This window comes from Aquila chrysaetos, chromosome 1, assembly GCF_900496995.4.
Source record: "Aquila chrysaetos chrysaetos chromosome 1, bAquChr1.4, whole genome shotgun sequence".
NCBI classification, from domain to species: Eukaryota; Metazoa; Chordata; class Aves; order Accipitriformes; family Accipitridae; genus Aquila; species Aquila chrysaetos.
Window position 1 is genome coordinate 2,138,378 of NC_044004.1, and position 17,939 is coordinate 2,156,316.

Consider the following 17,939-nt stretch of genomic DNA (forward strand, 5'->3'; position numbering starts at 1 on the left):
TTAACTACCTTGGAGAAAACGCTAGTTCAAAAAGTCAGAACACAGAAGTTTCACAAAGCTAAAAATAGAGCATCTTTAATTATTGTATACACAGCAACCCAAAGGACAACATTTAAAAGCTCAAAATGCATGCTCCTATTCAAGCAATATTCATACATCAAAATCTCCTTGAATAAGTAACTTACACCAAGAGCAGCAAAAAGGCATGAAACACAGAAGATAATAGATACTGTAAAAACAGCTATGGCATTCATCTGAACTCACTTTCCTGCAATCCACTCAAACTGCAAAGAAAAGTGAAAAACAACCGAGTATTTTGGACAAAAAACAGAGGGAAGAAGCGAACAGGAAATTGGGAGGTGGTTAGAGGCAAAAGGAAAGATTAGGGAGCCTGGTTAAAAATAACAAAGCAGAGGGGAGGCAAGCCAACAGCAAGGCAACTTCGGCAATGTTCGGGATCCGAAGTTCTTCCCAGGTACCTCCTATTTCCTCTGACTATCAATCGCAGCACCACAACAGGATATTAACTCTTTCATGAAGCAACTGAATTTATTTCAAAACTCAACTGCAATCTGCACTTGCAAAAGCTTTCCATGGATATTAAATTCACTTAAGGCGTCATCTGTTGTTTTTTTTTCCTTAATAAACTCCATGTTATGGTACCATTAGCATAAACACAAATGTCTCCTCCCAGCAATAGTCGCATTCCAAAAACCATGAATATATGCAAAATGAGGTATTGCTTGGTTTTCTGTTGCTCTAGAATACCTTCTGTTATCATATTTGCTTTAAATATCCACTGTAACTTGGTACAGAAGCTGACCAAAATAATTTTCTTATAAATATGTTGAAATGTTCTTAAGTTGAAAGCTCCTTTACGGTGCATAACTTCTCTTTCGCTGGAAAGCTAACTCGAAACCTGCAGACCAGATGCTTGTGACCTCAGTATTACTGCCTACAAAAGACAAGAAAACACACAGTTTCTTGCTGATTTTTTCCTTATAATGTGCGTCCCAATAAGTTTCTGATTAGAAAAAGAGAGTGAGTATGATTTCACTTTTTATTTTAAAACTCGGTCCATGGCAACTGGGGTGGTTTTATATTTGCATAACTATTCTGGCATTTCTTCAAGGCAAAGAATTTTCTTACTAAAATATCACATCCCAAAATACAAACGTGTAATACATCCAGTATATAGAAATATGATCTGAGAATAACTAAGATGCTGACTAACTATAAAAGATGCATTTCAAAGCAAAGACCTTATTATGTATCAACAGCTTACATTTAAAAATCCTTCTGCAGAAAAACAAAATTAAAAGCACAAAGGAATCGTCAACGGGCCAGTCCTCTGCAGACGATCATTAGGACCAGTTTCTGTGATGGAAACCAAAGCTTGCTCCAAGTAGAAGAAGAAACAACTATCTGCTAATTTTAAAAACGGACAGATTCTACGAAAGATGAATGAGACCGCAAACTAATCTCTGAACTGTTACCAGAGAAGGGCTTCTCATTTTCTGATAATAAAAGTGTAGGAAAAAAATAAAACAGAGAAGGAAAATTTGGGTTTGTTTCACACAAAAGCACTAGAAATGCTTTACCAGTGGTGGTTCTTTTGCCTACCTGCTGGAGCTCTTCTCTTGCAAAGACCAACTGGGGATCTGTACCTCATACACAGATTAAAAAAAAAGCCTAGGTTGGTTTCTGCAATTTACTTCTCACAAGCTGAAAACACTTTATGCTATTAAACCTGACCAATCTGTGTCACAGGCAATTTAGTATCATAATTGTTAATGGTTTGCTTACTTAGAGCTTAATTTCCCCTAATATAATCTCTTCCTAGGACTTAATTAATTCAGTTCCACAGAAAGTTTGGTTAGAAATAGCTGTTAAAAGTAGACTGTTCATTCTGGATATAGGAAAAATATGACACAAATTTCTTAGCAGTATAGATTTTTAATTAAGTTTAAATGACAGTAGAAGATTCATTTATCCATTCCCAAAAAACTAATTTTGTACCAAAGGAATAAGCAGTGTAACTGCAGTAAACCACTGTGTATCTCGTGCTGGGGACTGGGAGAGCCTCCTCCGGGTACAGAGCAGAACTTCAGCTCAGCTGCAAAATCAAACTGCCACTTCCATAACATACGTGTCCTTCAGAGATGTTTTATATTATGTTCTTATGAATAATGCAGTATCCTTAAGTAGTTAAGATTAAAACAGATCAGAAAATTAATAACATTCATTCCAGAGATTATTATAAAGCTTGTGTTTATCTGATCTGAAAAGGTACCTGAAAAAGCACACCAATCACGCTTTTCCTAATGCCACACCGTTTGAAGTATCCAAAAAATTTGGCTGCTTTCCAGATAAACAAAAATAGCTAGCTATATTGGACTGATAAAAATGTATAATTAAGAGCTTTACTTTCTTTATCATTTGATTAGCATAAAATATTAAGCCAAGAACAAAATATGGCTACCTCTAACCAGCCAGAAACATCTCAAAAGTGCACCAGTTGTGAAATCAGTACACACACACATTTCCAAGAAGTTAACGGCAAAGTACTTAGCCACAAAATATTCTGAAGTAAAGGAAAAGCAATTTGAACTCAATTGACATTTCAGTAACAGTTGGTATTTCAAACCCAACATACTTCTGGAGTTAAACTACAGCCTGTGACTGATATAAATTTTGACAAACAAATTGGGACGACTACATACCAGGAATTGGTTTGCATTAGTACCCGAGTTTGTGCTTCAAGAGAAAAGAAACTTGAAAATAATTTCAAGAGAATAATTTTGTACAAAAATGGGTCCAGCTGACTCTCCCTCAACTTCTTAGTTTGAAACAAGTTCACCTTAAGCCTGTAAATGCAACCATATCTTAAGTTATTTAAGCCTCCATTCTTTTGATTTACAAGTGCTTTGAACTCATTAAAAAGTACTTGAATTTCACATACCACTAAGAAAAATTAGTATCACCAACCCAATAAGAAAATCTATAGAAGTATTTTTTTTTTTCATTAAATACAGCAAAAAACAAATTTAGTAACTCCTCTCACTTACGTGTAATAAACAGATTTACAGACAAATCACCACAACATAACTCCTTCCATCTGTGCTGGAAGTCACTGTTATTTTGGAGATATAGAAACCAAACTATTAGCCACAATGGGGATGGGACAAATCTCTCTCCAAACCCAAATAATTTCTAATGTTATACATAATATTAGTACTCCTAATCTAAACTTGTTAACTGAAGAACTGCTAATGTACTGAAGAACATTTCAAGTATGGCATTTTCATAACATAATTCAATACATTTGGGGCATCTAAATGCTTGACAAAACACAAACACAGAAGACATCGTTTCTACAACTCTTCTTTCCTTGCTAACAATTCAGGATTATTACATGCCGTATTTTTGCCTTTCTCCACTACTGTATAAAGTGACTCAATTCCCGTCAGTGCTGCCTCTTCTTTCCAACCCTACTTCATATATTAGGGATGAGAAAAAGGGAAATTGGAAATGATATTTTGAACAGGACACACTCCTAGAATAGAATTGTAAAGGAGAGAAAAATAAAAGTCTAATTAACTTATGAAACCGAAGAAGTACAACAGAGAAGGCGCACCGTGAAGAAGCCTACTGGAGTCTGGTGCTTGCTGTGATTTCAGAAGAAATCAAAAGGTCCCTACTGCTAGATCCATTAACCTCACCTAGCAGGTGGGAGAACACTACAGCACTACAAACACTACAGTGTTTTGAAAGTCTACGGGATCACACAGCACTGAAAACCACAGAAATTAAGAGATTTCAGGCTGCTTTGCTTCTTATTTAAATACAGCTCCAGCACCAAAGTTAACGAACAAAAAAGCACCACGTAAGACAAAGGCTAGAAGCTCCAAGGGCTTCCACAGAGATAAAGCCAACAGCCAAACAAGCAGCAGATGACATTTATGTACATCTTCCTCTACTGCCACCTCAGCACCTCCAGTGTCTCTTTTTTATTTTTTTTTTATTTTTTTATATGGTTAGAAGCAAGGATTCAATCTGACCTTGAAGAACACAGACAACAGTAACAGGATGCCGTGGCCTGAATGCTGAGTGCCTGCACTTCTGTCAAAGGACCAGCTGAAAAACAAATGGTTTTTAAGTATTCCTGAGCGACGCCAAAGTCATCAAAACATTAATTTTGCCCTCTGTGATAGTGATGGGGGGGAAAGACTGCTCTTCTGCTCAAGAGAAACATCGTTCCCCGTTTCAGTTCTCCTTTAAACACAAATACAACATGCTCCAGTGAAGCACATGGCAGAAAACACATATTGTTCTTGGTGCTCTCCACTCAACAGGAGCAGCGAGCCAACTCCAACAGCCTCAGCGGCGAGGTTTCAGGAAAAACCGCGCCCATCGAGCAATCCAGCTCCACCACCTAAAAGGAGGTCTCGGCTCTGCCACATGCCGCTGCTGCTGGTGCACGTGTTCTGTGAACTTCTTCTGCGGATGAGATTTATGGGATTCAGACACAGATTAAGACATCTAAATATAGGAACACAGAGGTATTTGCCTATCGCCCCTTTACGCTCAATGGAAACCTCATCTGCGATTCGGTCGGCCAGTGTAGGTGTCTAGTAGAGGATTACCTGAACAGTTCCATATCTAGGTCTCCATCTACAAGGGGACCTTAAACACCCGAGGCACACGAAGACATCTGTTTGTAGACTCCTACATTTAGACGGTTTCAATTTCCACGCTGCACCTTTGCCCTCGGTTTCAGGGATGTACTAGAAGCTCCACTCGTTGCCTAAATAGGGGTAACCTATCGCCATTCTTTTGCCCTAAAACATCTCCCCCGGCCTCCAGCTGCTGCTCCAGAAGGACATGAGCCTCCGAGAGGTCCTACATCCTATCCGCCGTCCTCATGGCACTACACGGCCACGTTCGGGCATCGGCTATCACACCACACTGCTGGACTGAACGCAGCTAAGTTTGTGGTAAGGCACACACACATTGGACCAGATGTTGAGCAACAAAAAAGAAGTGGCTACTGATTTATTAAATCTACTTTCAGTGTCAAGAAGCACAGAGAGACTGGAAACTGGGTCAGCATGCCCCAGTGCTAAAAGCTTAGATGATTCAGTGAAAATGATGGAAAAACTCAAATCCAGGATTCGAGCTTACAAGAACCACTTAGCCTCCCACTTGCAAAACTCTCTGATGTGGTAGTAAGCTTAAAAGTAGACCTTAATTTTTCTAAGTCTGAGCCAGAGTGGCAAAGCGTAGGAAAAGATCACGCTATAAGCCTGATAAGCAGGTTAAACAGCCTGCAACCCTGTTCTCCCTACCCTAAAATACAAATCCGCAAACTTGACTAGGATGAATCAGATAAATTCAGGCTGTAGGAGCCTTGAAAGACAACTAAATCCAGTCAGAAACCTGACGAACGTGTCCCAACATTAGGATATCGGTACAGAGGGCATGTCTCATTATTATAATTATTTCTACCTTTCAGATCGGGCCATGGCGTAAACCACAAAGTACAGAAGAGCAGGCTAAGTCAAGACCACCCGTCCTCTGCGTTAACATTGTGTATCACACCGGGAAAGAATAAGCTCATTAATACCTGCTCTTTCTTTACTTCTTTGCATTATGGTAGATCTTGGAGACAATGAACGTGGGCTACCACCTCACAAAATGTTAGAGAACAAAAACATTGTATTTGTACTCTAGGTATAAAAGGTAATAGGCAAATGCAGTAGGATGATCGATTGCTGAAAGAAACCACGATCTTCTTTAAAATAACCTAACAAATCCCGTTCTAATTGTTGGTGCTCTAGAAGGAGAACATATACCAGCTTTGTTTCAGGAGCCTTGTGTCCCAGTATCCTAAAAACCAGTTTCTTTTTGTGTGCAAGGGGATCAGTTGCGCTCCATCCATCTTCACCTGGAAAAGGGTTGATTAGCATTACGCCCTGTCTCAGTCAAGACCCAAACTATTTGCATTCAGATATACCAACTACAGTTTGGCAATTTAACAAATGGATAATGGAATACAAACTTCAGTGAATGAAGACATTTGAGAGTGAAATGTGGATGCTGAATCTCCAAAAGGGAAGAGAAGCATTACAACTCCTTGCCTCTGTGCAGGGTTAATGTTCAGTTAAGCACAGAACAAGACACCTATTCTGAAAAAAAAAAAAAAAAAAAAAAAAAAAAAGAAAAAAAAAGATATTTGCATCCCTAAGGGAACCAAGGGAAGCTTGTTTTAGACCATCATTTCACCACCATTTTAACTCTCCCATACCTGCAGCTGGTGCCCAAGTGTGCATCCATTCCCTCCCTTTAACCACTTTTTCCTGTATTTCCCATTACCCAGCAAGAACGTACAGTGTATTTGCAGCTGTACAGTAAATCAGACCCCACAGCCCACTGCAGCTGAAAACTAATCTTTGCTGAGCCAGCTTTCAAGGTGGATCCATACGGCGGTCACGGTCACTGCACCACTGTGCGATGTGATGCCACACCACGGAGGCAGGAGGACATTCCCCTTCAGAGGCACCACGGATCTCTTTTAAATGAACAGCAAAAGTCCATCCAAGTGTTGAGGTTAGGAAGAAAATTTAAGCTGACTTGACCCCTGTAAGTCTTCAAAAGCTGCAAGAACAACCTGTTCCACAGGGAAAGATTCTCTAGATGGAAAAGTGAAACCCTAAGTTTGAGAGAAGGAAGGGTCTTACAGCAATTAATTCTAACTTGAAAAACTCTGACACACACCAAGTATGAAGTGGAGCATGATTCAGAGGTGGGAGATCCCAGAGAGTTTTTAATACACCTGATGGGGTAGGTGTGGCCATCAGAAGGAGGAGTTGTGATGCTCAACAGAAAGCTGACAAATTTGAGTAAGGGATAACCATCCATAGCTGCAACACCAGCTGATCTGACAGCTAAAGGTCCAGGAGAGGTGGATCACAGAAAGCAGAGAAGTCGCAGACGTTAGTCCAGATTGATCTGTTCCTGCTTGCATTAAAAGAATTACACATTGCCCATCAGAATCTAAAAAAACCCAATTTGCATCCAAGCACATTCAACAGACTGCTGCTTGATATTTTGTAGAAGAAAAACTTCTGGCCAACTTGGTGCAGCTGAAGAGGTTCACATGCTCAGATTTACATTCTACAACAAGTAAAAATAAAATCTCCACTAAAATTTGATTTTCACACCTACTACTACGAGCCACGTTGCTCCTGTGTGAAGGACCAATGAAAGAGATAAATGACTTACTCCTCACTTGCTGCAATATTAACTAAGCCATTGAGCTTTATGGCACAAACACTTGATACTGTGCAAATATAAAAACTAGTTCACTTCTGAACTTATACCGAGACGGAAATCGATTTATATTCCAATACTGTGCTGCCTTACTGCAGTAGTCACAAATTGTCACTTTTCAGCTAATTGGCTGCAGTCAGCAGTTGGCTCAGAAATGCCAATTATATATGCTTTGTCTCCCCATGCGAACTCGCGGATTGCTGTGCAGAGCAAACACGGGCATAGCTGCCTCTAAATTAAAAATAGTGCTTAAAATTTAGTCCCCCATTTCTCTGCATCAGAAAAATTACCACACAAATCTGACAAACGGGAAGTATTTGTTCAATAAACAGCCAGGTGTTGAATAGTGATGCTCATCTAAGTTTAAAGTGCAGTAGCAATGTTCTGGAAAGTCCCGTAATTGGAACGGCAATCTCAGATCGGACCCCGCACACCTACTCATTACAGTAACAACACCACCAAATGCCACAAGAAACCTGAGGCAGGGCCAGAAAAAACTCAGTTCTTCTGAACGTCAGGCAAATACCTTAAAACTAAAGCTCGTCCGTTCCCACAGACCTCTGCCGCATCCACTCTCTATCCTGTCGGGATGCTGAAGGTGGCAATGGTCATGCAAGAGAAGATTGGTACGGTAACTGGAGGCTGTTGTACCAATTTTGCAGGACAAACAATAAATAAAAACCCAAAAATTTAAAAATGAACAATTTTTTAAAAAATGAACTTTTTTTTTTTTAAAAAAGAACAAAAATTTTAGAAGTCCCAAGTCTTCTCTCAACCAGGAGCTAAGCAGCCTCCAAGGAGGATTAGAGAAGGAATTCACACCTATAATTCTGCCCCAGAAACGTAAAGTGCAACTTCTCAGGCCGATCTACGAGACGGTGGCTTTCCACCCAAGTCCCGTGTTTTGCACTGCAGCAGCGAGGCCATCCTTGCAGATGACTCCGTAGGCACAGCAGCCAAGATGAAACTGAAAATTCAGGTAGCAATTTCTAAAATAACCTCAGCAAAAACCCCCGTTGGCTTTGTAAAGTTTGAGAGAACGCTCAGCACAGAGGCAGCGTTCAGGAGGATGAGGAGTAGATCCAACAAGCCGAGATGGCCAAGTTATCATGAAAACCTCCGTACGGTGGATTTCCATGGGGAAGAGGACCTCTAAGCTGCATTTCAACTCCCCCAAGCTTCAGGTACGATCCCTCCCCAAAGCAGAGAGCACAGTACACAAATACTTCTGCCTCATTTGGGTTCTTGCAAACAACTGAACCGGCTGTTCACTTGTTTCTACTTGTTGTTGTTGAATTCTGGTGAATTTGTACATAACTCACTCTTAAGACTAAAGTTAAAAATAGTGTATTTCACAATAACGGCAATTAAGTTCAGGCAAATTACTATCATCAACTGCAGACAAAGACTAACAACATTAATTGCTTCTAGCAGTAAACAGCACCACAGACTTCAGTTATAGAAAAGAAACTCCTTTAAACTATTTTAAGGGTTTTGAAACAGAATTGAACGGTCAAGAATCTCCCAACCTTGCATACTGCTTGCAGGCAAAAATCTTTACATACTGGTAGCCTCTCAAAATCTAGGTATTCGTAAGGTGTGCAGCTGAAGACTTGTGAATTCAAATTTTATGCTTGGAATTCAAAAGGAAAAGGATTAAGAAAAAAGAAAGATAGAAGAGATGTTGCCATATTGCTCCTGACCCCAACCAACTCACTTCCAAAGTGCTTCTTTTTGTTCAAGAAGGGATTTCTTGTTGCTTACAGACTCTTGTCCATGTCTACCTTGAACACCGACCTACAGGTTTGGAAGAAGTCACCTGAAAAGGGATTCTTGGAGCAATCCTGTATGTCGCCTGTTTTAATTCTACAACCTCTAAGCAATAGTACCTTCTCAAGCACAGCACAAAAACTTTATGCCATTTCTACTTTAAACGTTTAACTAGAGGAAAAAAACCTCTTTGCTAGAAGGTCTTGCTTAGTGAATGAAATGCAGGTAAGGAATTCACTCCTTTAAGAAGAATTCAGCTGAGAAAAACAATGCAATAAAATCCCTCAAAAAAAAACATAAATGCACATTTTCCACTGCTCGGTTTAAAGGCAGCAAGTTCAAAAATAGGAGACTTCTTGAAAACCTATATAAAATACCAACCCTTATACTGGACCTCAGATGTGTTTATGCTGCAAAGCTGTTTCGAGTTATCTTGAACTTGGCAGCAGGGATACTGCGCTCGTGTGTTAGCCTGAACGCCTGACGGCTGGCAGGCGGCTTCCAGGGGAATCGGGTACCGCTGGCAGAGCCCGGCACCCCAAAACGACTCCCAGCAGCAAAGCTCGGCTCGCTCGTGCCACAGAAAGGAGAAAAGAGGTTACAGTCTGCAGCTGAGAATAACAGTTTGGTTACAGAGTGAGTTTTCTTGCCACCGTATGAGTCTTTTAAGAGAAAAAAACGCTGATGTGTTCCTTCTTTTGAATGGATTTGGATTTATACGCGACTGCAACCGTTATTCTGGAGACAAGGCAGTTTTGAGCTACTTTGGGAAAAAAAAAAAATTGTTAAAAAATAAAAAAGCCAAAACTAGACACAGAAAGCGAGCCGCTAGCTTTAAAACTCTCCACTCTTCCCAGTTGCAAGTCCTCAAATACCTCCCTCCAGCATCAGCCGCTGCTGCGTGGATGCATTTGTGAAGGATCCCGTTCCTTGGCTTCGTGCCGAGCAGAGCTCTGACACCATCTGCGTGCAGGATAAGTTACGTTCGTCAGCATACCAACTATTTCTAGAGAGTTTCAACGTGGAAAATATTAAAACTTTAGCACACAACAGCTCAAACACTCTCTCGGACCCTGAAAATCCAGCAAAAAGATGAGCGTTACAGTCTACAACCGCTTGCGTGCCAAAAGCTTAAAAAGAATAAAAGTTGTTTTCCTAAAAAGTTTGCAATGTAAGTACACAGGCAGGAATCAAGAATAAAAAAGAATAAAGTAGCTAAATACGTATTAGCAATATTTTTTTTTCCTTAGGCTGCAAAATAGCTGACAGATGGAAATCGGCAAAACCTTATGTCTCATGTCAATTCTGACCAGACAAAACACTGGAAATATGTGCAAGACAGAGCTTGGTGTTGCAGTGGTTATTAGTGGAGAAAAAGCTCTGTCTCCCTCTCCAAGGAAGCAGTGATTTCTAAGGATCATATGGGATGAGACATTTAAAACATTTATTGATCTGTATCACAAAAGGTTTGCAATATGCCAGCCGTGGAAGTCTCTACAGAAATTCTGAGGATTTTACATCCTTAGTAAAATAAAGTAGAAAAATATGTATATATATTTATGTATTATATATATAAACTATATATACCGTTCAAAGTAAAAGAAGTATATATTTATATAAATAACCAAATAAAAATACCTTTAGTGACAGCAACATTTCTCACATTATTACACAATACCAAAGCCACACGCTGTTTCAAACCTGGTGTCACTTTACTATGTGAAATGGCAGTAATAAAAACAACAAAAACAAAAAACAAACTTACTTTCAACAAACTACCTATTTGCAGGGAAAAAAAAAAAAAGAAAATAGAATAACCAAAAACTCGTGCAATAATTGAAAGTTCAAGCCATTTTAGGATTTTTAAATGATGCACTTGCATAGTTATGAAATAAAATGCAGGGAAGGTTAACAAATATATTTTTCTCCACTGCATACTCATGAGCTGGAGAACTGGCAGCCTGATCTGTGTTTCCAACATAAAACCAGAGGAAAAACATCAGGTACTTTGGAAGGAAACTTTATGCTGTGGAGCACAGGGTATGCGAGCTCATGTAAGGGCTGATCAAAGGGCTGCCTCATTATGCAGTATCAATAACAGTTTTGAAAGCTGTGAAGTCAGAAATCATAGGCTGGGCTGTTTTACTCATCAAGGTTTTATTTGTTGAGAGCCTCAGCTATGATTTTGTGTTACAGAAATATTAACATGAAAAAATAACACTGCTGGAGAGGGAAAAATGAGCAACCTATACATAAGCTCATATATTAGCATTAAAAAAGGACAGGTAGTCACTATCTATTGCTAAAGGCTTTCTAGAACATGTGTTTTACCATTTTGTCATGAAGAACTTCCCAGTAAAAAACTGAACTGACAACTCAATCTATCGTGATTTATTTCAATCCCTGTGGTCAAAATATTCATATAATTTAAAGAGACTTTGGGTCCAGGTGTAGGAACCAGCACAGTGCTAGTCTTGTATGCAAACCAGACTGTTTTAAGAAATAACTATACATGACACTCATAATTAAGCAAAAAAAGAAAAGAAAGAAAAAAAGAAACCAATTTAGACAAAAAAACAGAAACCAAAAATGCCAATCGTCCCAGAAATTTATTGTAACACAGGGCTGTGATAGCACTACACCGCCCTGACCCCAACTCTCCACACTACTTGCCAACGCTGCTGTGAGCTGTGTTATTAAGTAAAAAAACTTAATAACATGAAGTCAGGGAACTAAATGAGAGAAAAAGTAGTTTTAGCAACATTCCAGAAATGGTTTGTTTTTAACAAAAGCAGACCCACAGAGCCATCTGAGAGCCGTTATTTGAGTGCTGGTGGCTCCGACTTCGTGCCGGTTAGCTAAACAAGCCAGAGGCTTTTTGGTTTTGTCACCCTGTGTTAGCACGGGATATATTTTTCCCCAGTGGTTTACCCAAGCTATATCTACTGTTGCATTTGAGTATGCTGGCTTCTTATATTTTATTGGCAGTGCACTTCTCTCCTCTTCATTAACTCTGCTTACTATTCTTTGACTCTTTAAATAAGCTTTTGTATAAGGAAATATATCTACCTCTTTTGGTAGCTGTAAAAACTTCCCAGCAATGGCCCACATTGCTCATTTTCTGAAATATATTTGAACTTGAGGTTTACATTTACATTCAGCAGTGGCATTCTGCATTTTCAAGAGCTATTCAGCACAGAAGTACAGCAACTGCAAGCAACCAGCACATCATCACCCTGGGCCTCACCCAGGAGAAATTAATTGCCTAATGCGGACTTTGCTTCCAGAGAAAATTAATTCTGCATTTTTTTGATATTATGATTTCCACCCCTGCATCTTAAAAGGGGAAAAAAAAAAAAAAAAAAAAAAAAGAGATCAGCTTCCTTAGAAGTAAGACAATCCATACATATCTTACTCTCATATCCAAAAAAGCCCGCATCCTAAGAAATCCTCCCGGTATTATTAAATCTGCATCTCAGTCTATGTCTCTCTGTTCTCCTATAACTTTTCTTACTTATGCAGCTAAAGTTTTGCAACAGCCACATGAGCAGACTGCCAATGCTATATGTAGATATTACAATAAACCTCGCAAACAACATGAATTACTACAGTTCATCCCAAGTATAGCTCAAGTTGTAGATATAAAACCCCAAGATTTCAATGCTTGGGTAAAAGGATAAAAATCCCATGCAACAATACAGCACTTGGGGAAAGTTTAGCATGAGCAATATTCAAGGCTGCTGAAGCCACCACCTCCAGTAAAAAGCACTGAAGTTGCAACACATCCTAGCAAGGGTTAACTGCCTTTGAAAGAAACCCTAGTATTTAAGGATTTAAGAAGCTGCTAACAAAAATACAGCTTAATATGAAAGGGAACAACTTCTAAAAGGAGAAAAATGTCATCGGTTGATGCCAAAAATAAGAAGGCAGGAGCAGATAAAAAGGAAGCAGCTGTTTCATGTTTTAAAGTATCATTCAACTGTTCTGTTTTAAATCTTTCTGTCCCCAGCAGAAGATGTCAGTTTGCCTGTTCTGAAAAATCAGCATGTAATTGCATGTCTCCAAAAGTAATTACATTCAACAGCAAATTTCATCAGATTAACAAATTGATTTACGTTTCATTGTTCGGTTTAAAGCAAACTTCTCACCACCGCGAGAGAGATGCAGTGAAAGAGGCTCAAAAACACCTGCAGTTATAGCTAAATAAAGGCAAGGGACATCATTAGCAAACAACTTTGGCATTCCAGTGCTTTCAGAAGCAAAAGAAAAAGAACATTTTTGGAACAGAAGGGGCGCAGAGAGCTAAGGATGATTCTATCTCCCTACCTACATCTATTCCTCATTAAAGGTGCATGAGGCACACTGAGGACCTAGCAGAAAAGCTATCAAGATCACCATCCTCCACGCGGTTTCAAGCCTACATAATTATTTTATCAAAGCAATCACTACCTATCCATATGTATTTTATTCTCTTTGGCCAACAACAAAGAGATTTTTTCTTTCCCTTTACCCTTACTGAGAGCTTTCATTTGATTAGCCTGTGGCTTTTGATTACAGAACGACATTAATTTAGAGAAAGGGTGGAAACCTCCACGGGCCATGTCCAGTCCTCAGGGATATTTATGCTCTGTATCAAATACCTAATGTTTCCTCCAGAGACGAATCAGGGTATTAGAGTCAGTTACAGACTCTGCTTTTTAACTGCGGTATGCTTTCTTCGCTCTATCTTATTATGTGCATTATCAAAGCCTTTCGTCAGGCTGTAAACCTCAAAGAGGTAACCCTAGAGAGCATCACGGCTGGCAATATTCTTGTCACCTTAAAGAGGTCGAAAGCCTAAAAATAAAAGGAAGGTGGAAGCGTGGGATCCAACATTCCTCCAGCTCCGTTTTTAAGCCGAGGGGTACTGGCTTCCTCACCTGGCAGGAGGTAAGGGTACCCCAAAGCTTTCCTTGGCTGTACCAAAGTGTCATCCATCATTTAGCGCTGCACAAAAACAAATGCTTCCCAAACCACATTAACACCGAACGGCAAGTAAAATTAAAGCTTAGCTGAAACTGGTATTAAGATGCATGCTAATGGAGACCACCTGTTTTATGGGTAACATTGCCAATAGAAATAGCAGGATGGGGAAAGAGTATCAGAAGAAGAAATTTAATCCAAAACTGCTTTAATGAAGGAGATTTCCTTTGAAAAATGAGAACTTGAGAAGATTTCCGTATTTGCATACTGCTGGACACAAGAACCATGAAACATTAATATAATGATGATAAAGATCAGAGTAAGAGCTTTGTCTGAGGATTGTGAAGACTTTTAAGGAATGTAATTCCTGGCACTTTATGAAACATTGGCTACTATTTCCAACTTAAATAGCCACGTTCAGCATAAGAGAAAATGAGCCTGCTTTAATCAGCCAGAGAGCCATTCCTTAGAAGACTCTCAGTCTAGTTTATAATTCATCTCTACTCTGAAATCCAGCTGACACCAGCAGCATAAGGCTCCACGTGAACTTTGCCTACACACTAACACAGGAAACATCTACTGGCTTAAGAAAAAGACACATTTACAATGTTATTGCCAGCTCTGCAAAGCCAAAGAGATGTGAAGGGAATCTGCTCTCTTACATTCCTACATACATTTTCAGCATATCACTGTAAACCAGTGGGAACTGTTTGACAGGTCAAAGGAGCCCATTAGTGAAAATAATACGATCCCAGAGCAAACCCTTCGGCTGCTAGGAGAGGCAGAGCAAAAGTCTTCTGATACCGAGGAATAAACAGAGCTTCTGCTGTTCCCTTAGACTAACAACTAAGGCAAGAAGAAAAAGTCATAAAAATGTACTGAAATTAGTAGTCAAAGGTCTAATGTACAAAGCACTCGAATCCAAGAAAGTGTCATTTCTGGAAGCTTATTCAGAGCAAAATCTATTCCCACATCTATTTGAAATCTTACTCAATCGCAGCAGTGCAGCTCTTAACCGGAGCACTAAAATGTGTATTTTGCTTCCAAATTTGGATGCAGCCATCCTGGCAACATCTGCGCCAACGGGAAGTTAACAAAAGCAACACAAGGCAGTGACGGCAGGGCCCCAGAGGAAGGTACTTCATTAAAGAGTACATCATCCAAGAGGTTTGCACGTAACGGTTTAGATTTCATTCCGTGGGACAGCGCACGCTATGGTTTCTGTACGCGCAGCAGCAGGCACGCTGTGTAACCCGTGGATGTGCGAGTGTTTACACCCAGGTTAGTGACAGTCACCCGGTCCATCACCGAAAGCAAGCGCTGCAAATGAAAGGCTGATTTAATTAAAGCATACCTGAGGCTTTCCTCAATTCTCAGGTCTCCCATCTATTACAGTTTCTGCGCTTGAACTTCTAGCAGCTCCTCGGAAAGCAGCGATCGATTTAAGGGAGATAAATTGTTTCCACCTTTTGGTTCACCATTCACAATTTCAGCCGATGAAGTAAACAGCAATTCAACATTTTGAGTGGGTTCACAAATATTTTCCTATCACAGCAAAAAGCCTATTTTGGAACATCGAGGATAATTATGACAATACATTATGTGACTGAATTAAGCTACCCACAGTGCATTAACTTTCTGTGTAGAAAGGAATAAAGCTTTAGAAGGGGCTATATAGACCCACAGTCCTGAAATAAATGAACTGGAGGAACCCAGAAAAAAGCTTCAAGAGCCCCTGCAGAAGTTTGAGAAACTAAAAAATGTAAACGGCAGAGGCAATTTTAGCTATTTTTCCACTATAGCCTTTATGAAATCAGAGTGGAAGGCCGCAATTTAAGTGACTTGAAAATTTCCCACCAGTTATCAAATACTTGCAGTCCTCAAGCAGCGTAAGCTGTCTAATGCTGTTGCAGCACTCCACCAAGCAGCACGTGCAGCAATGCTACGTAGTCACGGCAGCACTCTTTTGAAGCCCGACATGACGATGAATTGCCGAGCAAACAATATATAGTGACTATCTAGCGAGATTTTGCAAATGGTATATTTTGTATGCAAAAGGCTGCAAAATCCGTTCGCCTCTCTTTGTTCCTTGAAGCATTTGGCTCATAATTAACGTTTAAGCGCATTCAAATTAAAATACTTCAACCAACACGAGGGAAAGAGAGGAGGCAATTGCCAGTTAATGATACAATTACAAACTGTGTTTTTTCCTTAATCAGCTCCTAGGCGTCTTACATACACCCAGAAAGTAGAGATCAATGCAAAAGGCTTCACAGCAAGGGCTCTGAATCTGGGAGAAAAAAAAAATAAAATCTAAAATCAAATGGGACAGAGCGTTAATGAAAACAATAGTTTGGGCATGAAACAAGACAAGAACACAAGTTTATATTTAGTGAGTGGCAGAAAACACCTTCAACAGTAAGCTGTAATGGAGCAGAAAGCTTACAGCCTTTAAAAAGAAGGGGCTGAAGCTAGCTGTATTAGCAACTCTAATTTTCACCCCCTGTGCATTCAGGAGAGGGACTCGCTGGGATCTGCTCCAGGTAAATACATGGTAGTTTAAACGTTGTTAAAAACTGCTGACATTTACCCAAGTATCAAAGAGAGTTTCAAATTCTCCCCATTAACTACTTGTCAGCTCCAGAACTGAAGTTTCACCTCTGAGTGAGCTGACTTTTGCCTGGATTGGAACCCATGAAAAGAAGTCCTCTGAAAGTTTCTGCATTGAATTTCCTTGCTCCTTACTTTAATATAGCTGATTATTTGTATTCTATAGCTCTTTTCTAATGTGAGATATATTTTGAAAGAAAAACAAAGCAAACTTACAACAAAGATTAAGAAAACAGGAAAAAACAGTGGGGAAAAAGATCATATTGCATTTACATGACTACAGAAAAACATCAACCCTAACAACATCCACTAACGTCCTTTTCTAAAGGGTGCACACTCAGTTTGGTGGAAGATTAGGAATATTTAGGGCAGTGCTTTCCAAGCAAAAGAGAAAAAGCTCAACAGCTGGGGTTTGCACAGCGCTTATAAAGTCACCGTGGCCGTGCCAGACAAAGTTTGTTAACAGAGAGGAGCTGCAAAGCAGAGAGAATGGAAATATCGAGATGTTTTCGACAAGACCTTACCTGGGTTTTCAAGAAAGCTTGGCAAGCTAAGGTTTTAAGTGAACGCCGCAACGTAGCTTTCATACTCGGAAACCACTCAGACAGGAGGTATTAGGAAGCAGATTGCTGTAGTTTGAAGGCTTTCTGCATTTTGCAGCTGTAGTTCTTTCACAAAATAATCTTTTCAAGTCATTAAAGCAGGCAGGGAAAGACATCCTAAACCAATATACTTCACAACCCCCCCACCCCCCCGAAGTGAAGTGGTTATGAAGAGAGGTGGAGCAAGAAGGAAAAAAAGCCAGAATTCAGCATTGGCAGGGACACGACTATCTCTAACACAAAAGAGCATTTATACTCTCCAAGTCTAGATTTTAACAGGCAAGAAGAGAGGGAAAGAGAGACAGATTTCAATCAAGGACCTCAGAATAAAGCTTCTAATATTTAAAAAAATAATAACAGGGATTGTAGATGACTTGCTCTGCAGTAGAGACTGTACATTTCTGAAGTTCTCTGTTTCAAGATTTTATATACACATAAACACTTTGTTTAATACACCTACTGTATCTAAATTGAAAATAAGCCAGGATAAAAGAGCGTACATACAATGACTGTTTATTATGATATCCAAACAAATAAAAAAACCCTCAAAATCCTGGCTGGACATGCTGCACTGCACAGGAACCGACCAAACACACGCATAAGCTGCAAGGTGACACACACACACACACAAAGAGAGAATGTTTTCCAGCAGTCTGGCAGTAG

The 17,939-nt window shown here is 39.7% G+C and overlaps 1 protein-coding gene across 2 annotated transcripts in view; it reads right to left on the minus strand.

The window, feature by feature from the left end:
- The window catches only part of ATRN (attractin), a 154,940-nt gene that overhangs the window by 44,075 nt on the left and 92,926 nt on the right, over nucleotides 1–17,939 (minus strand). Inside the window, exon 25 of one of the 2 annotated variants that reach the window (XM_041126062.1) lies at nucleotides 15,419–15,609. The exons of the other annotated variant lie outside the window; for it this stretch is intronic. Within the exon in view, the coding sequence (XP_040981996.1) occupies nucleotides 15,454–15,609 (156 nt within the window). The 3' untranslated portion in view covers nucleotides 15,419–15,453. The remainder of the gene's footprint in view (nucleotides 1–15,418; nucleotides 15,610–17,939) is intronic. 2 annotated transcript variants of the gene reach the window in all.